Consider the following 19,492-nt stretch of genomic DNA (forward strand, 5'->3'; position numbering starts at 1 on the left):
TATAATCGCTCCTGGCTTGGGGGATCATATGGGACGCTGAGGGATTGAACTGTGATCTGTCCTATGTTAGCACACGCAAGGCAAACACCCTACTGCTTGCACTCCAGATCTCATTCTATAATTTTCAGCAATAGGGCCCTTTAAGGACAGGGAATGGTAAGAGAATACATAGAGAATATTCTAGATGTTGGGGCGGGGTTGCGGAAGCGGCACCATCTTGAAGCACTATGGAAGCGTTTGTGTCAATTTGAGTTAGCTGTTTCTGTACTATCCGCAGCCCTGTTCAGGGCACTTGAGGTAAATATACACTGAAGGGATATGAAATAGGTTCAAATACACCAAAGTTCAGGAGGGAGCTGTGAATTTGAGGAAGCTTTAATTCTTCCGTTAAGCATAAGGAATAAATCCAACCAAGGGACCCAAGATAGAATTCAGAAGTAGTAGGACGCGTAGGATAGAAATGTCCAAGTGGGCACATTTGGCTTGGAAATTTGAAAGCCATTTCACGAATAGAGCTTGAAGCTGGGGTCCTCATTGGGGCAGACTAACAGAACTTCCATTGCAGGCGCTTTGGACAAACGACTGGAGACGCGAGACCTAGCTCGTGCACAAGCCCAGCCGTCCGAAGGGGTGTCGATGCGGGCCGAGTCCCTCTGACTATTTTGGGTCCCAGCACGTCGTCATCGTTTTGCCTGTTCCAGGAGCGAGTGTGCTCTTGGGGTGGGGGTGGGGGTGGGGTCTCCATCCTAGCAGACCCCGGGGTGCGTCATCGCAATGGTGCTCGGTCCCACTCAAAATGGAGGCCTGGCCTAAGATGGCTGCTGCCCCGCCTCTCCGCGCCGGGTCCTCAGCCTCCATTGGGTCGGGCGCGGAGCGAAGCGCCTACCAATGAGTCTGCTCCCGCCTCCCTTGCTCCGCCCCGCGTGGCGTCACGAGCACGCCGGCCGTCCTTCTTTCCCTTCCTCGGCCGCGTTTAAAACGCTCGCCCGGTCCTCGGAAGATGGCGGCTGCGTGGCCTCCCAGGGCCGCGCCGCCACTCTTAATATGGTAGCTGTTTACTCCGCTTTCCCCTCCCCTCTCCCCCGCAACTTCCTCGTGGCTCTGAATAAACTTTATTGAGTCCTCGCCCTGACGACCAGCGCTGGGCTGCTCCCAGAGACTTTTTGGCCGCGGGGTCATCCTCATCCCCGTTTCCGGCGCCGGGCTCGAGGTTCAGCCCGCGAGGACGCGGCCGGCCGTTCGCCTGGGGCCGCGGCCGAGGCCGAGGCCAGGTTTCCCGTCGGCCTCCTCCAAGTCCGGCCGGGCCGCTCTGCGGGAAGGCGAAGAATGTTCGCGGCACCGTCGTGAACATCCCAGAAAGCGGCGCCCGGAACTGCGGCCGTTCGCGAGTTGGAGCCGAAGCCGAAGCCGAAGCCGAAGCCGAAGCGGAGAGCCGTTGCGAGCCAGCCGGGTCGCCGGCGTCTCCGCGGGACCGCGCTCCGTGAGTATGAGGGCGCCTCGCGGCTTTGCCCGTGGGGTTCGGCACCCAAGACATTCTGGTCAGATTTGGGGGTGTCTTGTCAGAATGTTGCTGAGGCTGGAAGAGCTCTCCGTCTCGGGGGTCTGGATCCGTGACGAGCCTCCTGTCAGTGATGGGGGTGCCGGGTGTGGGGGTCAGGGCTCTCTCGTCCTCGTTAGTTTGAGGGGCTCCGGGTGAATGTGTGTCAAGTGACGGAGCGGTGGCGAAAAATGAATTCTTGTGTAGGTACAGTCAGTTGTCGTCCGTGTCAGGGGTTTCGAAGACAGTCTTTTTGAATTTGGGGAGCGCGGCGAGAACACTTGGCTTGGAAGTAGAGGACGACTTGGAAATTGAGAGAGATTGCATTTGGGGGTGGGGTTGGGAGATAGTCGAGACGGAATTACTAGAGTGATTTTTGACTGAAAAAACAAAAACCCAAACAACCATCATTTAAACTCCGAGAGCGCTCCCTCACAACTGTTTTGAGTTGGGCGCTTCTTAAGGCATCAGGGTAATTTTCGAGTTATCGGAGCTGACTTCCAGGGATCCCTCCTCTCGCTCTCCTTTGGTTGCTCTTGCTTAAAGGGGTGAAAGGAGGATGTTTTTTTTCTGAGGTCCTTCAGCCTCAATTTTTTAGGACTGCCCGGCGTCATAATTAAAGCTCTGGGAGTAAGACTGAGGTAAGGAGAGGGTGCCGCGAGGAACTAAAGACTTCCCGAGAAGGCATCAGATTGTCCCCCCAGAAACCCAGCAGAAGTTCTCGCTGACTTCGGCGAGGAGCAAAGGAGGTAGGGAGAGAGGAAGAAAGAATAAAAGCAAACGAAAGGAAGGAGGAAGAAAGGAAGAAAGATAGAAAGATGCCTCCTCAGCAGAGCACCTTTATTTGTCAAAGACATTTATTTTATTGCCCTCTATCGCCTTCCCAGCTGTGCTGCATCCCACCTCAGTAAATTCCCATTAATTTAATGAGGTTGGCATGCTGAGGAACCTCATTCACTAAGTAAAAAATGTTGTTTTTGTCTAGCCTTCGTTCTGTGCCACCCCCAGCACCTATTGACACTGGACTCTGGCTGGTAGCAGAACTCTGGAAGACAGGGCGAAGATGGCCTCAGTGCCAGTGTATTGCCTCTGCCGGCTCCCTTATGATGTGACACGCTTCATGATCGAGTGTGACACGTGCCAGGACTGGTTTCATGGCAGGTAAGGGGAGCTTAGCAGACTGGGGAGGGAGCAGGCAATGCAGTGGCCAAGTGCTCCCCGGGATCTTCACCTTGATTCCTTTCTTAACTGATTTAACTTCTTTTTTTTTGAGAATGTCCTTCAACCTCCTTCCCACAACCAGGTTCTTGAATCTTTCTTTGTAACTATGTGTACTTCTCATTTGGGGAAAATTTTAACATTTTTTTTCCAACCATAAATAAAGCGTGTCAGTTTTATATTATGTCAGTTTTGTTTCACTTTAGGGAAAATACAGACTTTTAAAGATTCTTGAGCTGTGGTTTCTGCAGCTTACTATCAGGAACTTTGGGCAGGTTGCTTTACCTCTCTATTCCTTATTGTCTTCACTTATAAAATATATGTAGTACTTCTTCTGATTGTTTAATGTGTTTCTTGTGCACTCAGCAAATGGAGGCAGCAGTGCAATAGTATTTATATAGTACCTTTTAAATGTAAAATTTTAACTTATTCACTGTGATTTACAAAGTATTTGTATGGTATCATTTGAAGAGTGATCCAGTAAATTGAATTAAGCAGAAAACAATGGTAAACTAGTGGGTGTAAAATGACTAGTGAATTTCCTACACCTGTTACTCAGATCTCCATAAAGGATAGAGTGTGAAATAAAATTGTAGTGTCATCCCATTATTAGAACTTTAATCCCAGCTCTGGGACAAAAAGCATGAGAGGGATTTGTAAACTGGAATATAAGAAAACAGTATACAATGCCGTCCTTCTGTGTCATGCTAGATGTTTACAATTTTCAGTTTTCACTAGTCCCTTCCAAGGAGTTGTTACTATAGTCATGCCCAAGATCAAATTGGAGGTGCTGATGCTATGATAATTCTGTCAATAGAAGTGGATTGCTTTATGTACTACAGAATATTCAGATTAAGCTGATCTTTATTGAGTAATGTGTGCATGGTGCAGAGTTCTGTTTACTTGTGTTATTTAAATGAGGACAGACTTATAAGGTCTTTCAGGATTCCTTTTCTCTAGGATTCAGGTATCTTTTCAAGTGCTGATCAAGTCATTCCTTTGCTTAAAATTCTTTTGGTGATTCCCCTACAGAATAAAATCCAGTCTTTGTGTGACAGACAAGACCTTTGTTATCTACTTATTCAGATTCATTTCCCACCACTCCTCCTCTCTTGTTCTGTATGTCCCAGCAAGACTAAACTAGTCTGTAGTTCTGGGAAAATTTACTCTCCTTTATTATATCTCTTTGTCTTTGCACATGCAATGTTGTCCCTTTTACATCTCATAGGATACCTCTTCTTTAAACGGCCTCATTCCTAGGGATCCAGTTATACTGTGTGTACATCCTTATTGATAATTCTTCCATCATATCAGAGGTTTGTTTTTTTTTGGTTTTTGGGCCACACCCGGCAGTGCTCAGGGGTTACTCCTGGCTGTCTGCTCAGATATAGCTCCTGGCAGGGGACCATATGGGACACCGGGATTTGAACCAACCACCTTTGGTCCTGGATTGGCTGCTTGCAAGGCAAATGCCCGCTGTGCTATCTCTCCAGGCCCTAAATATCAGAGTTTTAAATGTTTGTGGTTCTCATTAACTAGAGCTGCTTATCTGAGTGTTGAGATGTCATCTTTCTTTTTTTTAATCCCTTGAACCTAGTTCAGTGTTAAATGTATAAGAGATGCGGAGTACATTTTGGAATGAATGAGTCTTCTCATAAAAAGCCTGGGACACTTGCTGTGGATCCTGTGGGAAGTGTGTAGGTTTTGTAGTAGACTCTTCTCCATAAGATAGAAACTGGCAACAGGAATGAATTTGGGAATGGGCAACATGGATCTTTTCTTCCTGAGTGCTGAGTGCTAGGTCCCATGATAGGGAATTTGTATAAATTGTCTTTTAATTTATACCCATTCCTCAAAATTAGTTATTTCTTCTTTAAATGTTTTGTATTTTTCCTGATTAAGTAGCTGAGTATGTTCATTGTAGAAAATACAGAAAAAAATAAAAATGAAAAAAAAATCACTTATTTACTATCCAGTACAATCTGCTATTATTTACTTTATCTTTTTTTTTTTTTTGGTTTTTGGGCCACACCCGGCGATGCTCAGGGGTTACTCCTGGCTGTCTGCTCAGAAATAGCTCCTGGCAGGCACGGGGGACCATATGGGACACCGGGATTCAAACCAAGCACCTTTAGTCCTGGATCAGCTGCTTGCAAGGCAAACGATGCTGTGCTATCTCTCCAGGTCCTTACTGTATCTTCTTTAGCATAGAATACGAGTATACATTTTTATAGCATGGGATTTTGTGATAATGTTTTATAAAATGGCTTGAATTTCTAGTTCACATTATAATGTGACTATCTTATTAGTTTATTAAATATTAATCTAAACCTGATTGCTGATAACCCATCATTTATGTGTCATACTTCGTCCTTCCATGACTGGAGAGTTACTAGAAATGTACAGATGTTGCTTTAAAGAACATTCAGTTGAGTTTTTTTGCACTGGCACTTGAAATTTATAAGAAACTGGCCCGGGCGGTGGCGCTAAAGGTAAGGTGCCTGCCTTGCCTGCGCTAGCCTAGGACGGACCGCGGTTCGATCCCCCCGGTGTCCCATATGGTCCCCCAAGCCAGGAGCAACTTCTGAGCGCATAGCCAGGAGTAACCCCTGAGCTTACCGGGTGTGGCCCAAAAACCAAAAAAAAAAAAAAGAAACTCCACTGAGGCCTTTTATAATTCCAAATTTATGGTCATGAGAGATTAAGTAAAGTTTGCCTTGCATGTGGCCAACCTGATTTTGATCTCTAGCACCCTGCATTTCTCCCAGTCTCCAGTAGGAGTGATCTCTGAGTGCAGAATGAATAGTAAGCCCTGAGCATTACCAATGTGGCCTAAAAACAAAATAAAAATTCTGAAATTGATTTATGGACCATTCTCTATATTAATCACATTGTTGCAGCAGTCCGTTTCTCTTTATAAAATGAAACAAGTTAACTTTAAATTTTTCCCTTGAGAGACTACATTTTCATCTCTTCTCATTTTTATCTCTCTGGAATATCAGAGAACAAGGAAGTAGTTCAGAATTAGATTTTTGGCTGCTGACTACTCTTATATACTTAGTACATACAGGCTAGGTTCACACTACTATATTTCAATTCACTACTATATTTCAGTTTGTATGTAAACAGTTAAAAATTACTACAGGGGTCAGAAACAGTATATGCAGTAAGTCATTTGCCTTCCATGTGGCAACCTCAGTTTTGTTTTGTTTGGGGGGCTACGCCTGGCAGTGCTTAGGGGCTATTCCTTGTTCTGCACTCAGAGATCTCTTCTGGTGGGGCTCTCCATATCATATGAGATGTCAGGGATTGAACCCTGGTTGGCTGCATGCAAGGCAAGCATCCAACCCGCTGTTCTATCCAGTCCTGGCAACCTCAATTTGATCCCTGTAGTTGTCCTCGAGGCTGACAAATTTGACTCACTCCGCCCCCCAAATGAAAGGGGAGAAAATACTACATACTGTGAACTTTATACAGTAAAAGATTTATTGATGCTATAAATATCTGTTCACATCTCTGATGACTTTCATAGACAAGATATCTTAAAGTATTATTAGGGATTAGTGATACAAGTTACTTTCTGGAAAAATCATAGCAAGGAAGGCCACTATTACAGTTTAGGTGGGAATCTGGATTGTGCAGGGTGAGTGTCTCTGAATTTGGATTTGAAATTAGAATGATCTTACTCAACAAAACCCAAGTTCTTGGAATGGAGGAAATATAGTATGCCTTATTTTGCCTACTCTAAATGGGCTGTGTTATACAGAAACATTTTGATTCATAGAGTATTGTTTATCAATATAAACTTTACATGCATTAGAACCATTTAGAAGATCTGTTAAAATACAAGACAAATAGTTTAATCTATGAGGTTTCTGCTTCAGTAGGTGATTGGAGGACACTCTTGAGAATCACCAGTTTAGAGCAATATTTGGCCATTCTCAATTCTTCTCTGGAGTGTGATAGTTTCCTATTCTAGGGCATCAGCAGGCTAACATACCATTACTGTACACTGTTGCTTTCAAAGTATGGCTCCTTAACTTGGAATATGTTATTTATTTGTTTTTTGTTTGTTTTTAGGCCACACCAGGTGGCATTCAGGGGCTACTCCTGGCTCTGCACTCAGAAATCACTCCTGGTAGGGTTAGGAGACCATATGGATTGCTGGAGATTAAACCTTGGTTCGTCCCATCAGCAGTGTGCAAAGCAAACGCCCTACCGCTGTGCTATAGCTCTGGCCCCACCTTGGAATATTTTAAAGACGTATTTTTGACCATGGACCCAGTAGTCTTTAACAGTCAGTGATTCTGAAGCACCCTAACATTTGAGAATTATTGTTACCTACCGAGGAAGAAAATTAGCTCTTAGGAATTTATTGGTAACAGGAACTTTATAAAAACTACTCCTTCAAAAATTTTCTATGTATAAAAGAAACTTTACTTGACATATACTCTAGGAAGTGATTCTTCTGTGAACTCAACTCTAGAGAAAATTGACACTGGTTCGGAGCTGGATTTAATTTCTGACTTGTGCTTTGAGGCTACTCTGTGTTTGGTGCTTATAAGTTGTTCCCAGTATTGCTTAGGGACAACCACAACAGCCTACATGTGAAGCTGTCTTTGATCTTTTTCTCTGGCCTTAAATGCTACTTTTTTCTTTTTTGGATTTTGTGCCACAACTAGGTGTGCTCAGGGCTTACTCCTGACTCTGTGCCCAAGGGATCACTGCTAGTGGAGCTCAGGGGCCATATGTGGTCTGTGCCAGGAACTGAACTGGGCTTGTTCACAAAGCCAATGCCTTACCAGCTGTGTTATCTCTTGTCCCCTGACTATTACTTTTTAGGCAAAGATTTCATCTCAGAAGCTTCAGTTTCACCAAGAATGGTTGTCATGAATTCAGTAGCATGATGGTCGCCTTTTTTGAGCACTAGCTAATACTCCAGTTACTATTTTAAACACATCTTTTCTAAATCATTATGTGCAGTCTTAGATTTGCAAGACTAATTTGCTTAAGTACTTTGGGATTTTATTTTATATTGGATATATATATTGTGATAGTTTGTGCTTTCCAAGTAGTTGATCTATTTAATCTAAGTTGCCAAATTGAAGTACTGTATTTGAAATATTGAAACTATCTAGAATATTGAAAGTATTTGAAATTATTGAAATAATTGTTCATAGTGTCCCATTCATATCTTCTTAAGATCTATAGTCTGGCTCTGTTAGCAGCATTTAATTTCATTTCTGATACTGAAAGTATGTGCCTTCTCTCTGTCTTTGTATGACTTGCTAGAGGTTGGTCAGGAAGAATATTATCTTTCAATGACTTTCTCCACTGTCTCTTATATTTATGCAATTTATTCTTCTCTCTTACTGATTGGGTTTGTTTTTAATTTGGGGGTCACATTTGTTAGTTATCAGGGCTACTTCTGGTATGGTGCTTAGGGGGCTATGTGGTACTGATCAATCCTAGGTCTACTTACTGCATGTAAAACCATGTATGTATTCCAACCTCCTGTTGATCTTGACTTTATTTTACTTCTCTTTACCTACATTTGGGTTGGGAGCTTAGATTTCTTTTTGAAGTTGTTTTAATTTTTCTTTAATTTCCTTGTAAAAGTTTTTATTATTTTGGGGGGGAGTGGTTAGGCAATATCTCGTGTTGCTCTGAGCTAAGAAATAATTCCTGCTGGTGCTTTTGAGACTATATGCATTATCAAGGGTGAGTATATGCAAGGAAATCACTGTACTTTCTGTACTGTCTCTCTTGCTCTCAGTTTCCTTTCTTGAAAATTGAGGTTTATATTTATGTTTCCAGGACACTGTATTACCTTGTTGGAGTGTGTGATGCTATTACCATCCAAGTGTCAATATCCCTCCACCACTATCCATAAGACCTCCCCAGTTATTTCACCCTCTCCCCTTGTAACTTGACTTTTCTTGTCAGATTTAAGAATTTATTTTCATTGCACATTCTCTATTCCCTTACTGTTTCTTTGTGTAACACTTAGAAGTGAGATGATCTGGCATTTCTCTTTCTCCTTCTGACATATTTCAGTTAACTTGAAACACTTCAGTTCCATCCACTTTGCCACAAAAGGCAAGAATTTTTTCTTTCTTTGCACCGAGGAGTATTCTACTTTATAAGATATTACAATTTTGAAACTAGGTTGATCCCAGATCTTGGCTTTTATAATAAGTAGCATTGTAGTAAAATAGGTGTGTATTTATCTTTTCAAATTACTGTTTATTTGTTCTTGTTTTGGGCCATGCTCCATCTGTTCAGAGATCCAGACCTAGGATTGTATCCATGTCAGGTATGTGCAAAGCAGGCTCCTTATATGCTGTATTATCTCTCCAGCCCTGTTTTTGTGTTCTTGGAATGTGTACCTAAGAAAGGAATTGCTGGATCATATAAATCTATTTTTTTAGTGTGTGTGTGGTGTTTGGGCCACTCCTGGTGGCACTCGGGTTACTACTGGTTCTGTGCTCAGAAATTAAAGTTTACAATCCTGTGCAAAACAGTTCCTTATTTATATATTTCCAACAGCCTTTATTGTTTCTGGTCTTTTGATATAAGCCATTATCAGTGGCATACTATCATAATCAGTGATAGAATTATCTTGCTCATTTAATTATAATATAACCAGCAGTGATGAGTTACCTTTTTCTTTCTTTTTTGTTTGTTTCTGGGCCACACTTGGTGGTGCTCAGGGGTTACTCCTGGTTCTGTGCTCAGAAATCACTCCTGGCAGGCTTGAGGGACCATGTGGGATGCCAGAAATTGAACCCAGGTCAGCCACTTGCAAGGCAAATGCCCTACCCATTGTGCTATCACTCGCCCAAACATACCGTTTTCATCTACCTGTTGCCCACGTTTATGTCCCAGGGCAAGTGACTGTTCAACTCTTTCCTGTACTTTTTGTTTTTGGACCATACCTGGCAGATCTCAGGATCAGCACTAAGAGATCACCCATGAAGGGGCTCGGGGAATATAGGGTATGAGGGGTTGGACCCTGGTCGGCTGTGTGCAAGTCAGATATCTTGCCTACTGTACTATCTCTCTGTTCTCTTTACCAAACTTATTGTTGGTGTTTTTGTAATTTTGCTTTTGGTGTTTTTAAGTAAAGTGTGTTAATTTTATAATTTTGGAGTTTTGGTGGCCATATCTAGCATTGTTTACAAACTATTCTAGGCTCTGTACTCAGGAGTTAAGTGCTTTACTCTGTAATCTCTCCATCCTTAAAGTATAATTTAAAGTTGGAGTGTGTGATGCAATCCATCTTTTTTTTCTTTTTGATTTTTGGGTCACACCTTGCAGCATTCAGGGGTTACTCCTGGCTCTGCACTCAGAAATTGCACCTGGCAGGCTCAGGGGATTACAGGGGATGCTGAGTATGTCCCAGGTTGGCAGTGTGCAAGGCAAACACCTTACTACTGTTCTATCACTCTGGCCCCCATCTTTTTTTTTTTTTTTTTTGGTTTTGGGCCACACCCAGTGATGCTCAGGGGTTACTCCTGGCTATGCACTGAGAAATCACTCCTGGCTTGGGAGACCCTATGGGATGCCGGGGTTCAAACCCAGGTCCTTCCTGGATCATGTGCAAGCATGTGCAAGGCAAACAAATACCCTACCGCTGCACTATCGCTCCAGTCCCCCATCTTTTTTTTTTAACTTAAGAATTACCTTGGCTATTTTGTGGATTTTTTGTGGTTTCATATAGGTTTTTATTTTGGGCAGGGAGTGTCACACTCAGTGACGCTCAGGGGTTTCTCCTGGTTATCCACTCAGAAATCGCTCTGGCCTGGGGGACCTAGGGGACGCCAGGGATAAAACTCAGGTCCGTCCTAGGTCAGCTGCCTTGGAGGCAAACTCCGAACCACTGCTCTATCGCGCCGGCCCCTCATATAGTTTTTAGTAGCATTGTTTCTATGTCCTTGAATATAATGCTTTTTGTAGCATGGTCATTATATATGTTACATAACATGTGTGTGTTTTTTGTTTTTTTTGGGGGGGGGAACCACACCCGGTGATGCTCAGGGGTGAGCCATCCCTCCTGCCCCTTGTGTGTGTGTTTTGATTTGGGTTCCATACCCAGCAAAGCTCAGGGCACACTTTTGGCCTTGCTTGGTGGACTTGACAGTGCTTAGTATATGATTCCAGGGATTGAAATGGGTGGGATTGGGTGCATGCAAAGCAAACGCATTAAATTTTTTTTTTTTTTGGTTTTTCGCTCACATTCGGCAGCGCTCAGGGGGTTACTCCTATATCTACGCTCAAAAATCGCTTCTGGCAGGCTCGGGGGACCATATGGAATCCTGGGATTTGAATCACTGTCCTTCTGCATCTAAGGCAAACACCCTACCACTGTGCTGTCTCTCCGGCCCAGGCACATTAAATTTTATACTAGCTCTCTGATCCCAGAATGGCCATTTTAACAATGTTTTAATTCTTCCAATGATGAACATGAAATATTTCCCATTTCCTTGTATCTTACATCTTTTAATAGTGATTTATGTTTTAAATATAGAAGCTTCTACTTCCTTGGTTAAATTGATTCCTAGGTACTTACTTTTTTATGCAGTTCTAAATGGAAGATTTTTTCCCCCTTCATTTGTATACAGAAAACAGCAGAATGTTATATTTTGACTTTGTTATTCATTAATTGTTTCTAATTGTGTCTTGGTGGAGTCTTTTGAATTTTCTATATATATTACAGTTACATTACTATCTGTGAAATATGATAACTTAAATTCTTTTAATTTGAATCCTTTTCTATTTTCTCTTGCCTAATTCATTTTTTAATTTTATTTTTATACAAAAACCAAAATTAAATACTTATAGGCATTACAGTATAAAATAAGTAACAACTTTTACTGTAGATAATTAGACAGTATTGGGATCCTATAGCAGATAGGGCACTTGCATTGCATGAGGCTAATCCAAGTTCAATCATTGGCAACCTAAAGTGTAGAAGTGCTAGAGAAACGCACATATCATCTACATGTTAAACTATCTCTATAGCCCCTCATTTTTTAAATTGACCTAGAAGGCTCTATTAAAGTTTAGGAAATATTGTTACAATAGTATTATTACCAGTGATTTTCATGTAAAGTTACGCATCTCACCATCACTATCCTTATATTACTTCTAGTTTGTCTTTCCCCAACCCAATCCCAAATGCTAATAGCAAATTTGTAATTCAAAGCCAAGGATTTATCATTGAGCCCCCCAATTTTTAAAAGGTAATTATTTTTAATATATTAAAAATACTGGGTTTTATATATTATTTTTGGGTTTTGGGCCACACCCATCAGTGCTCTATGCCAAAATCACTCCTGGAAGGCTCGGGGGACCATATGAGATGCCAGGGATCAAACCTGTTTCTGTTCCAGGAAGGCAGCATGCAAGACAAACTACTGTGTTATCACTCTGGCTCATATATTAATTTTGTATCCTTCCAACTATACCAATGGTATTGATTAGATTTAATAGTTTTTTGTGTGATCTGTAGGGTCTGTCATCTTCAAATAGGGACAGTTTTAATTGGCCTTTTCTAATTCCTAATCCCTTTTTTTCTTTCCTTTTATATGTTTTGTTTTAGTTTTGAGGTGTAGGGAGTTGAGCCACACTGACAGTTATTCCTGAAGATATGCTGTGCTAGGGATTAAACTGGAGTTGGCTATATGCAAGATAAGCACTTTAACCCCTGAACCCTCTCTGGCCCTCCTTTTTCTTGCTTGGTTGCTCTGGATAGGACTTTCAGTCCTGTGTTGAAAAAGTGGTGAGAATGGGTATCCTTGTTGCTGATTTGAGAAGAGACATTTTCAACCGTTCACCATAGAGTATGCTATGGAGTTGTCATATAAAATCTTTGTTATGTTGAGGCACACTTTTTTTTTCTATACCTAGTTTATTGCAAGTTTTTATCTTGACAGATGTTGGATTTTGTCAGATAAAGTAAATAATCCGTTGGTGTGGGGGCTACCCTAGCAGTGTTCACTGGTCCGAGGGCCATTCAAGTTGTAGGGGTCCTCAAACTTTTTTTTTCAAAACAGGATTTTATTATTAATAAAAATTACTAAAATTTACATAAAATAGTGACTCATATGTCAGACCATCAGTAGTCAAATTATCTGAACTCTTTAGAGAATTTTGAAAGTAAAATACAAATAATTTGATAAAAGAAAACAATTTTTTCATATATCTTTGTTAAGAGATGTCAATTTTTTAAAAATGTGCTCTTAAATACTTTTTGGAAAATATATTACATTTAATACATTTTATCTCAAAATAAATTAATTATAATAATCAAATTATTTAACTGAGATGAACACAATGTTACTTTTCTAAAAAATACTATCTTTTTTTGCCATTTTAATTTTTATTTTGAATTATGAGAACAAAAGATGCAAAGAAAGAGGACAAGGTAAAGTTACAGTGGAAGGACAATCACCCATAACATAATTCTCAGAAGAAGTCCCTTTGCTGATATCTTAACTTTGAACTTTCAGCCAAAGAATGTTAAGATAAATAAAACAGAATCCATGTACAATTACTTTGTCCCTCAAGTCCCCAGACTGTAACACATTATAATATTTCTTAACAGCACACAAGGCAATCTAAAGCCATAAAACTTACATAACTCCTTAAACATTAGAGGCATACTCAAACTTTTTAAACAAGGGACCAGTTCACTGTCCTTCAGACTGTTGGAGGGCCAGATTATAGTAAAAACAAAATTATGAACAAATTTCTATACACACTGCATATATCTTATTTAGAAGTGAAGAAACAAAATGGGAATAAATACAATATGTGGCCCACTGGCCGTAGTTTGAAGACCCCTGTATGTAGATGATGCCAGTGATGTCATTCCCGGGCAAGATTATGACCTCATCCAAGTTGGCTTAGGGTAGGGTGGAAAACAGCAGATGGAGTGAACTGAATTAAACCTGGAGCAATTGCAGTGAAATGATTATTACCAAGGGAGCAGGAGTATTTAAACTGTTATATGAACAACATGATTTATCTGTGCAGGAAGGTTGAACAAAGGGAAGGGAAGGTCCTTACTGGTCAGGTGTATATGCAGTATATCAGGTTTACAGATGTGACCTATGTGGGGATAATGTGACCTATATGCATGAGAGTCTCTTTCTCCTTGCTTTCATGTCAGCAATGGTTGTTCTTTTTTTTTTTTTTTTTGTGATGTGTGCTAGTATCTGTGGTGTGGGATGATATTGTTGATGTGGAGCATTTTTCTTGTCCCCTTTGACCAGCCATAATTTTTTCTTTGAGGAAATGTCTTTTTGTTTTTTCTCCCCATTTATGGATGGGTTAGATGTTATATTTTCTTGTTAAGTTCTGTCAGTAGCTTGTATTTCTTAGACACTAACCCTTTATCTGATGGGTTTGAGTGAATAGTTTCTCCCATTCCATGGGTAGCCTTTGTATCCTAGTCACTGTTTTCATTGAAGTGCAGAAACTTCTTAGTTTAATGTAGTCCTATTTGTTTATCTTTGCTTCCACTTGCTTGGCCAGTAGTGTTTCCTCCTTGAAGATGACTTTCTTCTCAATGTCATGAAGTGTTTTGCCTACGCTTGCCTCTGTATCTTATGGTTTCAGGTCTAATATCAAGGTCTTTAATCCAATTTGATTTGGCTTTTTTTTTTTTGTTTTGGTTTTTGGGTCACACCTGGCAGCGCTCAGGGGTTACTCCTGGCTCTATGCCCAGAAATCGCTCCTGGCAATCACAGGGGACTATATGGGATGCCAGGATTAGAACCACGACCTTTTGCATGCAAGGCAAATGCCTTACCTCCACGCTATCTCTCCAGCCCCTTGATTTGACTTTTGTACACTGAATTGAAGAGAGGTCTCAGTTCACATTTTTCCCTATAGTTGACCAGTTGTCCCAATACCATTTGTTGAAGAGGCTTTCCTTGTTCCACTTTGTATTTCTTACCTTTTTATCAAAACTAATTGATTGTATGTCTGGAGGTCAGTCTCAGAATACTAACTTCTGTTCCATTGATCTAAAGGTCTGTATTCCAATAAAATGTTATTTTAATGACTCTTGCTTTAGAGTACAATTTAAAGTTGGGGAAAGTGATGCCTGTAGAATTAAATAATTAACGAGGAGCTGGATGGTGAAGGATGCTGGCAAAAGACCAAAAGGGCAAAGACCCAAAAAGCCGCAGAGAGCCTTAATCCCCTGGGTCAAAGGCCTTATCTACCTTTTCCACGACCCCTCCCAGGAATGGGCTGGGTCTTGCAGGTAAGGTCAAGTTACCTAGGGAGACAGGGTGGGGGATGAGGCTTCATCTCCCCCTTCTCTGAAATATAAAAGAACCTTTTGTAATCCTAACTCTTCCACCTTTAGCCAAAGGTGGGTTAATATTATCATGCAACAACGTAATAAAGTGAAAATTATCATACCAGCCCTTTTCAAAAACATAACATTTCTGCAAAATATACTATACACCTGTAGCTTAATATTTTCATAATGCTTTTCTACCAAGCACTATTCCGGAACTTTCATGTTCCTATACTTTTAAACTATATTGGGGGAACTTTCTGTTCCTATTAACCTTCCCTACACACAGTAAAACATTTTGCAATTGAAAATATTAGCTATGGAAAACAAAACACATATAAATTATAAAGAAAATGACTTAAGACAAAGATACAGGCTGTTAGAAATCAGATCTTTAAATGGGCTAAACTGTTACTACTCCCTTTTTTTTAAACCACTAACTAAAACTTATCCCATCACCAACTATGAGTAAAATATTTGACTACCCGCTTAGTCCCTACACCTAAAACCATAAGTCCAGATGCTGGTTTGTCCCACGCTGATCTCACCACGTGGCTTCCTTCCATAGTCCCAGGCCCTGCAAATGGTTTACTCGCACTGCTGTTGACCGTGTGGTCACTGGTCCACTGGTGCTGTATCACCTTTGGAGGGCGGATCCCAGGCTCATGCTTTGGGCCGGATTAGGCACTTTTCGCAGCTTTTCTGCTACAGGGCCGAGTTCTTGGTTGATTGCAGCTGCCTTTTCTCCCCTCTGGGCGGCACTTTGGAAGCAGGTTTCTCTCGGCCACAGCTTTTTTGCAGGGGGCTTTTGGATGTTCAGAGTTCTAAAAGTCCAGTCCAAAATTTTCAAAGTCGAAATCCAAATTCAAGCCAAAGGTCATTCTCAGAAAATCAGTCCGCTTGTAGAAGCTTTTTCTTTCTGAACCTTTTCCAATTAAGGCCCTCCATCAGTATCTGAGGAGGCCGATGTTTTTGGAAAAAGGATTTTCGGCAACAAAGTTTCAGTCATGAGTCTTGGATGGGAGTGATGCAAGTTTTCAACTCCCCTGTTTCACTGATATTTTTGCCCCAGGAATGGGCGGGGTCTTGCAGGTAAGGTCAAGTTACCTAGGGAGAAAGGGTGGGGGATGAGGCTTCAGATGCCTCCCATTTTCTTCTTTGTAAGGATTGATTTAGCTATTCGAGGGCATTATTTCAAATGAATTTCAGGAGTGTTTGATCCACTTCTTTGAGAAATGTCATGGGTATCCTTAGAGGGATTGCATTAAATCTGTACAATGCTTTAGGAATTATTGCTATTTTTTTTTTTGGTTTTCGGGTCACACTGGCAGTGCTCAGGGGTTATTCCTGGCTCCAGGCTCAGAAATTGCTCCTGGCAGGCACAGGGGACCATATGGGATGTCGGGATTCGAATCGATGACCTCTTGCGTGAAAGGCAAACGCCGTACCTCCATGCTATCTCTCTGGCCCCGAATTATTGTTATTTTAATTATGTTAGTCCTCCCAGTCTATCAGCATGGTATATGTTTCCATTTCCTTTTGTCCCTTTTTATTCTTGAAGCAGTGTTTTGAAATTTTCTTTGTATACCTCTTTCATCTCTTTAGTTAAATTGACTCCAAAGTACTTGATTTTTTTTTTTTTTGGTTTTTGGGCCACACCCAGTGATGCTCAGGGGTTACTCCTGGTTGTCTGCTGAGAAATAGCTCCTGGCAGGCACAGGGGACCATATGGGACACTGGGATTCGAACCAACCAACTTTGGTCCTGGATCGGCTACTTGCAAGGCAAATGCCGCTGTGCTATCTCTCTGGGCCCACTACTTGATTTTTTGATGCACAATTGTGAGTGTAATTGTTTTTTTTAATATCTCTTCTCTTTCATTTGTATATAATAAAGCCATGGAATTTTTGTGTAATTTTATAGCCTGCCACTTTACTATACAAATCTATTGTTCTTATAAACTTTTTGGGGGGGTTTTGGGTCACACCCAGCTGTGGTGCTCAGGGATTACTCCTGGCTCTGTGCTCAGAAATCGCTCCTGGCTGGTTCAGGGGATCATATGGGATGCTGGGATTCGAACCACCATTCATTTTGGGTTGGTTGCAAGGCAGACACCCTACTACTTTGCTATCTCTCAGGCCCCTGTTATTTCAAAATTTTTGTTAGATTCTATATAATTTTCTACATTTTGGGGAGGGGTTTGAGCCACACCCAGTAGTGCTCAGGCTATTCCTGCCTCTGCACTCAGAAATCACTCCTCGCAGGCTCAGGAAACTATATGGGATGTCGGGGATTGAACCCCGGTCGTCCATGTGCAAGGTAAAGCTCTACTGCTATGCTATCGCTCTGGCACCAGAATTTTCTTTTTTTCTTCTTTTTTTGGTTTTTGGTTTTTGGGTCACACCCAGTGGTGCTCAGGGGTTACTCCTGGCTGTCCGCTCAGAAATAGCTCCTGGCAGGCACGGGGGACCACATGGGACACCGGGATTCGAACCAACCACATTTGGTCCTGGGTTGGCTGCTTGCAAGGCAAAGGCCGCTGTGCTATCTCTCCGGGACCCAGAATTTTCTAAATATAGAATGTCATCTGTGCAAACAGTGAGAGCTTGACTTCTTACTTTCCTCTCTGGATACCATTGATATCTTTTTCTTACCTGATTGCTATGGCAAGTATTTCCAGTACAATTTTGAATAGAAGTAGTGAAAGGGTGCAACCTTGTCTTGTGTCTCAGAGGAAAGGCTTTCAGTTTTTTCCTTATTAAGTATAATATTTGTCATGGGCTTGTGGTAAATGGTCTTGATATCTTGACAAAAGTTCCTTCGATTTCAATCTTGTTGAAGGTTTTAGTCATCAACGGTTATTGGATCTTTCTCTGGATCATTAATATAATTATACAAATTTTATTTTTCCCTTTGTTGATATGGTGTATTATGTTGATTAACTTGTGTACGTTAAACCATCCTTGCATTTTTGGAATGAATTCTGTTTGGTCATGCTTACATTACCTTCTTGATGAGCCCTTGGATTCTGTTTGCTAGTATTTTATTGAGAATCTTTGCATTTGTGTTTTTCAAGAATATTGGCCTGTAGTTTCCTTTTTTTGTGGTATCTCTGACTGCTGTATGTAGCTTCATAGAAACTATTTGAAAATGTTTCAGTTTCTCTGTTTCCTGGAAGAGCCTGAAAGGGATTGGCAGTAGGTCCTCCTTAAAGATTTGAAAGAATTCACTAGTGAATGCATCTAGGCCTGGGTTTTTGTTTTTTGGAAGCTTTTTAATTATCATTTCAATTTATTCAATAGTGATAGGTCTGTTATTTCAGATTATCTTGATTCAGCTGTGGGATGTTTTAGGAGTTCACAAATTTATCCATTTCTTTAGGTTCTCTTGTTTTGTAGTATAGTTTCTCAAAGTAATCTCTGATTACCCTTTGAATTCCTTTAGATTTTATAGTGATTTATCTCATTCTTTGTGAGTCTTGCTAATGGTTATCAATCTTGTTTATTTTTTTCAAAGAACCAATTCTTGCTTTCATTAATGTTTTGGATTTTGTTTTGTTTTTAGTTAATTTCTGCTCTAGGCTGTATTATTTCCTTCTGCTTATTTTTTTTGTTTATTTTGTTGGTCATTTTCCAGTTTTTAAACTGTCATTAAGTTATTTAGGCCCTTCTTCCTTCCTGATGAATACTTGCAAAGCTATAAATGTTCCACTTATTAATGCTTTTGCTGTGTCCCACAAATCCTAATAATTCATATCTTCATTCTTATTTTTTCCAGGAATCTTTTGATATCCTCTTTGATATCTTCCTGATGAATACTTGCAAAGCTATAAATGTTCCACTTATTAATGCTTTTGCTGTGTCCCACAAATCCTAATAATTCATATCTTCATTCTTATTTTTTCCAGGAATCTTTTGATATCCTCTTTGATATCTTCTGTGACCAGTAGTTAGCTGTTTTTCAGGTGTGAAAGTTTTTCTCTCTGTTTGTAAGTTGCTTCTATTTTCAGTGCATCATGGTCTAAGAAGATAGTTGATAGAATTTATAGCCTCATGTGTTCTATCTTGGAGAATGTCCTATACGCATTAGTGAAGAATGTGCATCCATCTTCCTGAGGATAGAGTGTCCTATACACACACACACACACACAAACACACACACACAAACACACACTAAGTCACTCTCTTCCATTTCTTCCTATTGAGCCAGTATATCCTTGTTCACTTTTATTCTATTCGACCTATCAAGGTGTTGAAGTTTCCGTATTTTATTGTGTTTTTTTTTTTTGTTTGCTTGTTTTTGTTTTTTTGGTTTTTCAGGTCACACCCGTTTGATGCTCATGGGTTATTCCTGGCTACACGCTCAGAAATTGCCCCTGGCTTGGGGGGACCATATGGGACGCCGGGGGATCGAACTGTGGT

General features: G+C 40.9%; 1 protein-coding gene across 1 annotated transcript in view; it reads left to right on the top strand.

The window, feature by feature from the left end:
* The first annotated feature begins 2,528 nt into the window (after nt 1-2,528).
* PHF8 (PHD finger protein 8) overlaps nt 2,529-19,492 on the top strand; it is a 142,419-nt gene continuing 125,455 nt past the window's right edge. The window contains exon 1 of the mRNA XM_049767204.1: nt 2,529-2,698. Within this exon, the coding sequence (XP_049623161.1) occupies nt 2,601-2,698 (98 nt within the window). The 5' untranslated portion in view covers nt 2,529-2,600. The remainder of the gene's footprint in view (nt 2,699-19,492) is intronic.

This window comes from Suncus etruscus, chromosome X (genome assembly GCF_024139225.1).
Source record: "Suncus etruscus isolate mSunEtr1 chromosome X, mSunEtr1.pri.cur, whole genome shotgun sequence".
Taxonomy (NCBI): Eukaryota; Metazoa; Chordata; class Mammalia; order Eulipotyphla; family Soricidae; genus Suncus; species Suncus etruscus.